At 39.2% G+C, this 11,285-nt stretch overlaps 1 protein-coding gene across 1 annotated transcript in view; it reads left to right on the top strand.

The window, feature by feature from the left end:
- The first annotated feature begins 1,067 nt into the window (after positions 1–1,067).
- The window catches only part of Tmem244 (transmembrane protein 244), a 12,924-nt gene continuing 2,706 nt past the window's right edge, over positions 1,068–11,285 (top strand). The window contains exons 1-5 of the mRNA XM_033763154.1: positions 1,068–1,177; positions 2,665–2,738; positions 6,073–6,198; positions 7,757–7,801; positions 10,841–11,048. Of these exons, the coding sequence (XP_033619045.1) occupies positions 1,068–1,177; positions 2,665–2,738; positions 6,073–6,198; positions 7,757–7,801; positions 10,841–11,048 (563 nt within the window). The remainder of the gene's footprint in view (positions 1,178–2,664; positions 2,739–6,072; positions 6,199–7,756; positions 7,802–10,840; positions 11,049–11,285) is intronic.

Raw genomic sequence — 11,285 nt, 5'->3', positions numbered from 1 at the left:
TAGTTCATCTTAGCTCAGTCTATTCCGGCCATTGGATCTAGTCTGTGCGAATGACCTCTTTCTTCTGGCAGAGCTATACCCAAGACCATTAAAATTTTTGAAGAATTGGTCATTTAAAGACAAAGAAAGATTCTAAAGTGGTATGAGTGCTGGGTAAACAAAACAAAAATGACTTTTGAAAAGGTCCAAAAGTGGACAAAATAAACTGAACAAGTCTCATGTGAAATGCTGACATTTTTGTCAGAAGAATACATTTTGAAAGATTAATAGTGAAGTCAAGCATCTTTTTGATTTTTTTATTGACTTTTGAAGTGTTTTTGCCCATGAAATGCTTATTTGTATATTTAGCTCATTTTTTGATTGGTTTATTTTTCTTTTTATTTATATGAGTTTATGTATTGTCAATACCAATCTTTTGCCTGTGATATATACATTTCAAATGTTTTCTCACAATCTCTTCTTTGTCATATAAGCCTTTAATCCATTTGTAATTTGTTGCAGAATTTTGACTGGAATTTAATAGGGTTTTTATATTCAGAAGCCAAATTTCACAAGACACTTTGCTGAAAAATCTGCCTGTTCTCCATTCCTCCACAAGGCTTGCTTGTTAAGAGTTTACTGCAGAAGAGTTCATCTCAGGGGTGCCCACTGCATTTTAGCCAACTGCCCTGTGAATTATTATGTATGGCTTAATTATTGTATCATTACCTGGAGTTTTTGTTGCAAAGTTTCTTACCTGTTCTCATTTTTTTATGATTACAGCTGAAATTTAGCATAATTTTCTCAAGTTCAAATATAAATGCTGGCATTCAGGGAGTTTGTTCAAGTGGACAGAGGATAAATGACTTTTGCTTCATTAATTTTTGTTTATTAATCCTAAGTGCGAATGTCTAACATACCAGCCTTTGGAGTCAGCAACACTTTTATTGTGCTCTCTGAAGTCCTTCTCAATTCAGGGGTCTCCAACCAGTATAAAGCTGGCTAGAACTATTAGCATTAATTTATTCACATCATCTTGTTTGTCAAGCGGGTTAGAGCAGCTGTGAGGAAAAACCCCAGGCTTCTGGATGTCACTTCTGTTTCCTTCACAGGTTGTTCTACCGAACCCTGTCCTCTGTGTCTTCCTGTTCTACACAGTGCACTACATGTCTCTGGGCTTGTGTAGCCTGACAAGTAAGTAGCATGTTGTCTTCAAATAGAATCAGAAAGTTAACACTGAATATGAAAAGAGTTTCTACTTGATGTTTGACCTATCTCGGGATTAGAGAATGCAGGTTTTTCCAGTGAATTTTTCAAAACTTTTGTTGTTGAAGTAAAAATAAAATGTCTTCATCTTCGATGATGATAAAAGTAGCTGTCACGAAATGACAGGGCCAGAACCAGTCAGCCTGTTCTCACCTCGGTGGAGGATGATCCTGGGAAGAAAGTGAGAATGTTGCTCCTGGGTTGGTATTGAATCAGAGGAGTTTGGATGAGAACATGCTTGAGATAATCTACAACCAATTGAAATGTTTTCTAATTTCTACAGGAGTCAGCTTTGGGCTGCAGGTCAGGAGACCAGCCCTGCAGCCCAGATGCTGATTAATTTCCTGACTCATCTTGACCAAGCCATGCAGCTTCTTTTATTTCAGTGTCATTTGTCAAATGAAAGAAATGATCCAGAAAGGGTTATCATGAGGACAAAATGAAATTAGCACATTGCTTTTAATGGTCTCATTTCTGTGTAAGTCTGAGACATTGTTTTTCAGGTAATATTTTCTCTCATTGTGCTTGAAAATTTTCCCTACCAATGTAGATGGCCAAGATGTTGGTTGCCTTGAAATAAATGATATATGTTTTCACATCATTTTCTATAGATGAGTATTTATGCAAAGTGATTTCATTGCGCAAGCCAGGGATTCCATTTTAATATGAAAACTAATACCAAAAGCTACTGATACGGGGACTTTTGCAATGGAAAGAAAGTCTGACATGCTGCGGCGGGCAAGCCCACGGAGGAAGCCTCCAAGGCTCAGTCTCAGCTGCTGTGTGGAGCTGGAGTTGGGTGAGAGCAGCCTGGAGCAAGCAGGAGGCTGACCTTGAGCTTGGGATTGGAGAGTTTGTAAACAACAGAGTCAGTGCTAAGGGACTTGAAGTAATTGTTCCTTAAAGCTCCCAATGGCAGCTAGGTGGGGGACCTGCTGCACAGGATTACCAACTTGGGCACAGTAGAGAGACTAGGTGTACACTTTGCAGACTCAAGTTTTAGAACAGAAAAGGAGCTCAGCGATTAAATGATTAATTTCTGCAATTTGCAGTTAAGCGGAAGCCGTGAAAGGTTAAGTGATTTGTCCAATTCACGGTAACACCACCTGGATTAGAACCTGCATCTTGTTGCTTCCAAGCCCAAGCATTCTCCGTATGTAATGTCCCTTCACATACCAGATGGAAGGGACTACTGGGATTGTGGCTGAAATCTCAGCTACGATTGAAGCCACTTTTCGGACAAAGTGAATTTAACTGACAAAGAAGACAGTGTAGACAAGAAATTATTTGGTGGCCATATGAGTCAGCCAGGTGTTAAATGTTTCCAACATGGGCAAATGTCATAACTTCTGTGAATAGGGATGTGCAGTTGAACTGTCTCCTTCAGAGTGCATTTTTTTTTTAAGTGTAATATCTCAGGGTGTATGAGTCGGAAGTCCTGGCTCCATTTGATTTCAAAACAAACCCCTCATGGCTAGACATGAATTATAAAGGTGATTTAAAAATTTCTAATCCTTATCAATGAGTGAACCATGTGCCTTCAAAAATCAAAATTTTAAAAACAAGTACAACTCCAAAAAATCATGCCTTCCTTGCAGTCATCTGTATATTATATGTGACTTCAAAAAATAATTAGAAGTTTCATCAAACATTTCAAAGTAGGAAATCCTAGGAGGCGGAGTAGGATGGCCTTAGTGCAGGAAGGGTGTTAGACTTCTCATATGAATTTCCATTTTACAGTACCGAATTTTTGTGTAATAGATATATTTTAAAGGAAGGGGAGAAGAATGACAATGCTGTAATGTAGAAAAATGTTCATGACATGGGAGACAGTAAATGAACACTACAAAGGAGTTCATTTTATTTTTGAAGAATAGAGGAAAATTCATGGTTTCAGTAGTTAGAAGTCTGGAAAATTATGCAACAAACTGTTATCTCCCATCTGGGATGACAGAGAAATTTGATTTTCTATCCTGTGCATCTCTGTTTTGTTTGTATTTTTCTTCCCCAAATTGTGTAGAATTTATTGTAGAGAAAATGTCCTAGGACCTGGTAGGCTAACAAGGCTGACAACAATTAATCGAACACATCACAGCACTAATAAAGAGGATTCTGAATGTTCACAACACAAAGAAACGACAATATCTGAGGTGATAGATGTGTTAGTCATCATGAACCGATAATTACATATCATACACAAGTATTGAAATATCACACTCTACCCCGCAAAATGTAGCTACAATGTGTCATTTAAAAATATAAATAAATAAATAAAAGCAATTCATTGCAGAAGAGAAACAGTCGGAAAAAATAAACTAGAACAAAAAAGTCTGTCTTTGCTGTTTTGCATTTCTGATGAATCAATAACGAGCACCTTGTATGTACATAAGCCTGTGCATCAGTAAAAATGTTCATTTAAATATGTGTCAAGCATACTTGTTTTGTGTGTTTATGGTGAATTTGTCCCATCTCTAGAAGAGCACAGTTTTAATGTCACTTTCCATGATAAAGTAATACATATTAACTAATGAAGTTGCAGACAATAAAAGCAAGTATACAGGAAAAAAAGAATTAATTTTCATATACTTCTTCTTAATATTCTGTTCAATTTCTCCCAGTTTTAAAAAATGTACTCTGAGAAGCCGGGGATTTAGCTCAGTGGTTCTAGCATTTACTTTGCAAGGACCCTAGTTCAATCCCCAGTAGAAAAAAAAAATACTCTCAATTCTTTAAACATTAAAATTTACTTGAAAACCATAGTATAATCTTTTGTGAGGGAAAAATATGCAAATATACAAAATTGCCTGAGGACAAAGAAACCAGATTTCAAATATGATCTCTATAGAACATTTGGTCAGCTAAAATTACTGATTTCAAATGAAAAGACTGAAAACATCCTCCGCCAGCGCATGACCTTGTTTGGTGCCTTTATTGATTCAATTTTGGACAGCAGAGTATATGAGGACAAGAGATGTTTGTTGTAACAAGATACAAGAGGTCTAATGCTTTAGCCGCATTTTCTTTTTCATGTATTTCTTTACTGAAGATGGAGCTGGCTTATTATTATTATTAGATATCTCCACAAAAGATAACAAGATAGCCACAGGAAAGAGTCAAGATAAGGCCATGTGTGTGCTTTGGGTAGGGAGAGAGATTTCAAGATGAAATCTTGATTCTTGCCCTGTGATCAGTCACTGAAGATTGGAGAACATCACAGGCTCATTGGAGAAGGCTGTTTGTACATGCCGGAGATTAGCAAAGACCCCCAAGGTGTCTGGCTTAGTGTACATTGCTTTTTGCTATTGTGAAGCACGCATACTTGTCCAAAGCTATCAATAAACTCCCAGCCTATTAAATCTTTAATTTTTGGTTTAGGGAGATAAGTGCCATAACTCCCAGGGGTTTGCTTTGAGAGTCCAGTCTTGTTTAATCTTCGAGATAAAGCCTGAGAGTCGTCTCAGAGCCCTGGGCGTGGATTTGTGATCAGGTTTCATGTCTACTTCAAGAAAGTTTTCACTGAGAGATTAGTGTGAGCAAGGACGTTGGAACATGTGTGTTCAGGTAAATCATTTTGATAAGCGATATCTCTTCTTTGTGTTGCACAGACTAGTTTACAAATTCCTTTCATTTTAAATTCCCAACATTTTTTGGAGGTAGATAAGATAGTGCTTCATTTCCAGTTTATCCAGAGGTGAAAACCCTGCTCAGTGAACCAATTAAACTCTTAAGCTGCAAATACTAGTCTAGAATTCTGTTGGCCTGACCTCCAGTTGTGGCACCGTTTCCTTCAAATAGCACTTCCTTTCATGTTATACACAAAGCCTAAGTATTCTGTCAATATATGCAAGTGTCACTCGTGTGGGACTAACGTCACCAGCCCTAAGCACCTGCAGGTCAACCTATAAACTCTCCACAGGGGACAAAAGAAGAGGCCTCTGTTTTCTTGTAACACTGTGGAGCCCGTGTGAACCATTTTTGGAGGAAGGAATGAACATACCAATAATTTGCTATGTTCTCAAAGGCAAGAAAGGTAGTTTTGATGGAAAGTTGTATTATTTGCCAAGGGTCTTTGGTGGTATATCACCTATATATGTCACTTTAATGTTGGATGAATCTTTTCTTTGAATGACTGGAGTCTTAAAGGGCTGCAGAGGAAAAAGTTGACCCTTCTTGTCTTCAGGTCTCTTAGAGGTTTGTGGTCCTGGTCTGGGAATAACTACCTATTTTTTCATATTCAGGGAAGCCACTCTAAGACAACCAGAGAAAGTAGAAGTGTTTCCTTCCACACCTGTCATCTAAGAGGTCTTCTTTGATCCAAGGTATCAGTTGTGTTTCCCAGTTAACTGTCGAACATACCAAATGATTACAAAAGCACCAAGGGACTCATTTTTAAGAGAGGCTCTGCTTGGTATCAAAGAAATGTCATAGCTCAATAAACTTGTTTCTCATTTTTGAAAACTAAGAACTGAATTCTTTCACCAATCCCATTAATTTTTGGAATAAGAGCACCAATCCAAGAATATAGGTGTGCGTAAAGTATATTTTGTAACTTTTCTTTATTGCATTTTACCTGCTAAAAAGCTAAATACAGAGTAGGAAAGAAAAATTATATGCTGTGAGTCATGTTTCTATAAATCTAGGGAAAGTTAAGAAACCATAGTAAAAGTTCTTATCCATATATGAGGATCGGGTAAGAGATGGATGATTTAGAAAAACCTTATCAAAATTCTTTGCTAGGTTACATGTTCATGGTCTTGTTACTAGCTGTACTTCAGAATTGTTCATTGCTCTAGTTTCAAATAATTATATTCTTGATTTTACTTGCAGTTCTTCTATTCTCAACAGAAGTCACCTACCTTTTTTGTGGGTTGCTTTTTGCTCTGGTCATAGAAGAATGGGTTTGGGATTACGCTATTTCAGTAATGATTTTTCATGTTGTCATCACTTCTTCCGGTAAGCAAATAAAACAGCAGAAACAAAGAAATGTATGAAGTTTGATATTGTATCTAATTGACATCCTAAGACTAAACGCTGACCTATATCCGGAGGATGATTAAAGTCCCTGCTCCTTCCCTTTTCCTCCCAAAACACATTCCCCTGCCTCTTGCTCCTTGTGGGCTCCTTGTGGATGGGTTTAGACAGCGCCATCTCTGAGTCAGGGCTGCCCCAAAATGTAGGTGTTTCTGGTCCGCTTTCCACGTTCAACTTGCCATCCACTTGCATGGAGTTTGTCTTCGTTAGGAGTATGCCCTCCTCAATCCTTTCCTGAGGTAGAAATTTACCAAAGATCTAAAAGTGGGTTGTGAGGAAACCTACCACATTGGCAGACCTGGGAACCTCCCCACACGCCTTATTTTTAACACGAATAGCAGTCCTAAGATGTTTTTATCTTCGCCTGTCCTCTCTGGATGTAGAAGAACATGCATTCAAATTTCTGCCTTTTCCTAGGAGTTTAGTCTTGGCCAAGTCATGTTTCACTTCAGTTTACTCTGCTACAAAAGGGAGATAATTAGTAAAAGTTCAATGAGATCATGAGAACTTCTTGGAAACAGCATCTATCATAAAAGTTACTCTATACTTGAGAGTTTCATCTGCCCGCTCATCCATCCATCCAAAATTTTCTCTTCCCCTCTGCCTTTTTCCTCCCTCACTACCCTCCATTATTAAAAAAAACAAAACAAAAACCCAAAACACCAACCAACAAACAAAAAAACATACGAGTGGACAATTGCAAACACATGTTATAATTCAATGCTTATTTTTATTACCAATTTAAATGACTCTTGAAATTTTAGAGTCCTGATCTATGGATAGTATAATCTGTCTGCAATTTAAGAGCAGAATTTCCAAATGAATTGCAGTTTCCCAGCTTCCCTGCTGTTAGAGTATGCCAGTGTATGGATCCTCTAGCATTATCAGTTTCCTCAGACACAAAGTAACCCAGAGAATCTTGGGTCCCCTTCCACCCACTCAGATTCTCTTTTACTTTTAGGGCTCAAGCATCTCAAGAAGACAGCCACAGCATATCTGTAAATGGATTTGGGTTTGCAAAGTGGTCCTGTACTCAAGGTGGCAATAAAGTTCTGGACTCAGGAAAGTTCTTAACTCGTGGCCTGACCCATGGCACGTAGAACATGTTGCACAAATGACTGCCTGTTAGAGGTGGTTCCAGAGTGAAGTGACTCTCACTTCTAGAGACAGCCAGGTCCCGGGATAGTCATAGAACCTTCTCCACTGCACATGACTCAAATCAACGTTGTGGGCTCCCTGAGGGCCTGACAGTTCAGAACATCATGCCTAAGGAAGGAGTTCCAAGTGTTCATCCTTACAAACAGCCCTTTTAGACCATAACTTAGGGACAAAATAGGGGCTACCAGATTCCATGAGTGGGGATACACTTTTGCTTTGTTCTATTGATATGATTGGACCAAACAAATACAAATATTTCTTCAGGAGTAAAAAGATAATGTATACTTTGAACATAAACACTACCTTTGGTATTCTATTGCAGTGATGTTGGAGTTCCCCTCGACATCACATCGGTGGGCTGCCTTAGGTATGTTGGAATTGTTCCAGTTTAGATTCTCTGTTGTACAGCAATAGTGTCAAGTAGAATACATTTTGGAAATAGGTTTTATTATCTTAGACATGGATTTTATTATATTATTCTCTTTCTCAGAGGCTCAGGATGGTCATATCCTCTTTCAGGCTGTATCTCATATCCTAAGAGAATAATAACAAAGACACTCAAGTAAATGAAAAGCACATGGTAAGCAAAGGTGGACTCTACCAGTTGTCTCTCTGGCCCAAATATGCTCTGTGGGCAGCCCAAGTATGGGCCACACCAGAGATCCTGCCTCCTTCACAGGTGTGGAGACACACCCGCTAGTAGACATACAAGAAATTTACTGCACTCTGCTTCTCCTTTTGATAAAATTTGCATTTATGAAGGAATGACAGATTTTTCTTTATGTTTTGAGCAATATATACAGTGGAAGTCTGACAGAATTTTCATGAAGCTGCAGACTTACGTAGCCTGCCTCTAAGTCTGACCTACACTGCTAGTTTGTTCTCCATTCTTTCCCCATCATTTTTCTCATATGGTGGGTAATAAGGACCAAGATATTATAGGGAAACCAGAGAAGATCTATTTTCCTTTTTTAAAAAAAGTGTTTATTTTTGTGCTTTTACTGGAATCACATATAGACTCTTGATCACAGAGGTACACAGAGGTGCCTCGAATGTTGCACTGTACACATGAGCTGACAGGGTAGGCCAGCAATAGCATGAGGCAGAAGCTTCTGCAAGGCCTGACGCCAAACTGTGCAGTCCTCCCGTTTCGTTCTCTGCCGTCTCCTCATCCCTTCTTAGAGAGTCACGCCTGACTCTCTAATCCTTCACATCTTGCTATAGGACTGCCCTTCATACCTTCTTCTGCTCCAAGACACAAGTTCTTAGATGCAACTCATCAAAGTAAATACTCTTGGAACAGTCAAGGACCCCCCGCAAAAAAGGTTGAATTTTTAGTGAGACCAAAAGGCTAAAGCCTAATGTTTCACCTGGAGGAACTGTGTTCTAAAGGACCATTCAAGAAAAATAGTCAAGTCTCAAGATATTGCTCCAGAAAGGCAAAATGAGGATGAAGTAAGTGAGAACAATCACCAAAATGGCAGCACCTTGAAATCAGGAAAGCATGGGAAAAGCTTGTGTGTAAGGAAGGAAGAATTTAAGGTACACTGAAGTAAATTAACCTCTATCTTTCCTCTTATTAACAAAAGGGCCTAGAACTGCAGCCTGGAGCTGGGTTTCTCCTGCATGCAGGGCACGAGGACCTTGCTAAAATGTAGTCTGGGGCTCAGCTGATTGTGGCCTTGCTCTTTTGTGGACCACCCTTTGAGAAACAATGACAGAGAACATGCCGAGCCTTTTAAACTATGTGTGACTTGAAAAAAATCATTAAAGCTTTATGACTCAACACTATTTTCAAGTTCTTAAAATTGAGAAGTTCTTCAAGTCATCGAAATTTAATCTCCATTGTTTTCTAATGCCTTCATTTCCTACAACGGCCATCCACATTAGCTCATTGTTAAATAATTCAGTCTAAAAATTATGTTTTCCTTATTTCGTATTTCATGAAATAGGAATGTCAAGATAAGAAGTAGCAAATATACAGAAAGTAGATTGTTACAATGTCTTCTTTTTTGATACTGGAGATTAAACCCAGAGACTTTGCACAGCCCCAGCCCTTATTTTTTTACTTTGAAACGTGCTACCGACCGTAGGGCAGCATACACGGGATTTCACGAGGAGATACAGGTTCTCTGAAAGGTGGGAGCAGGTTCGGCGATGACAGTCAGACAAAAGCACTCAACACCGAGGTGAAGTTTGCCAATGCTGCTGCAATTTTATTTCTAACTTCAGGTGTTTATATACTAGTTTCAAGGGCACATCACAAGAGTGATTCCAGTCACAGGCAGGCATAAAATAGACAATAGTACTGTAAAAATTAAGACCACAAGGTCAAGGTAAGACCACACCTATATACCATCACAAAAACTAAGACCATTAAATCAAGGTAAGACCACACCTATATACCATCACAAAAGCTAAGACCATTGAGTCAAGGTAAGACCACACCTATACGCAGTCAGAAGGGGAAGTTTGTAAGACAAAGGACTGGCTTTAGCATGTCACCTTCAGGTTCACCTTCAGGACTTCACAGTCCGGGGCTCAGGGTCAGCACTTCGGCCGCCCATCCTCTTGTGCCTCAATATCTCCACATCTCTAGGAACATCTAATTGTTCCTAACCTTTCCTGGGCCCAGAATACAATTCTACAGATAATGAACAAATAGTAATAAAGACAAAATAGAACAGAATTATAGATGAACCCAATGTCCCCAAACTGCAGGCAGAGAGGCCAGCTATTCTCTTCACGGCTGACTTTGCATGCGGTGTGTGCCAAGGACCTCCAGGAGGCTTAACCCCGTGGGGACGATACCTCTGGTCTGGTTTCTGCCAGGTGACCGGCATTGTCACGCAGACTCTACTGGCGTGGTCGTGGCAGAAACGGTCCTGCTAAATTGCTAAATTGCCCAAACTGGGCTTCAACTTGCCTCCTGCCTCAGACTCTCACAGTTCTGAGATTACAGGCATATGCCACATGCCCAGTTTACAATGTCACTTTAAAAGATTTTTTTTCCTTAGTCATATTATGAAATAATTATAAACATATGAGGAAAAGCAGTATCACAACCTTAACATTGACGTGTGCTAATAAACATCATAAAGCAAACCTGGATGCTTCCAAACAGGCTCCAGTATTTGTCAGGTGTGGAAACCACCTCTAAATCTGCTGCATTTGGCTTCCAAATAGAAAGATTTTGTAACATTTAAAAAATCATCACAGTAATCCTGTCTAAAATCTTCAGCCTGTCTTGAGAACAGCAAGCGAGCCCAAACATGTTCTGGTATTGCCATTCCACATCCACACAGTATTCACTCTTGCATTTATTGGCTGCTTAGTATGAGCCAGGTACATTGCACTTATCTCACTAACCTTACCGCAATTCTCTGAGATAAATGCTGTATTCTAGTTTTGCAAGTGTGGAAACTGACATGTACCGAACGGGATAATTTAGTAGAGTTCCTGCAGCCACTAAGGTGGGTTCCCTTCCCAGCTTTTCCTTCTGCTGTGGATTGCCGCACGCAGCTACTCCTATGTACAAATCCTGAAGCTATGACTGCGAAGACGTGGTGGTTGCAGTCTTGGAGTCCTGGAGGATTTCAGTTAGAAGACACAAGGTAATGCACACAGCTGACAGAAATCTACAGACACCCCCATGCAGGCAGTGAAGAGAGCAGAAGGAATCCAAAAAGAATAGAGAAGATCAGTTAGACTCACAAGCCCAAATAGGATGTCCCTGTTACTTTTTAGTTCTGTGACTGGTTTTCCAAATCAAACGAAAAAGCTTGTTAAAGAAAAAGCATGATTTAGGAAAAAACAGATAAACCAAAAAAAAAAAAAAAAAAAAAAAAAAA

Source organism: Fukomys damarensis, unplaced genomic scaffold, assembly GCF_012274545.1.
Source record: "Fukomys damarensis isolate Sample0158 unplaced genomic scaffold, DMR_v1.0_HiC HiC_scaffold_14, whole genome shotgun sequence".
NCBI lineage: Eukaryota > Metazoa > Chordata > Mammalia > Rodentia > Bathyergidae > Fukomys > Fukomys damarensis.
Note: the sequence above shows the minus strand (reverse complement) of the source record. Positions and strands in the feature narration are given on the sequence as shown.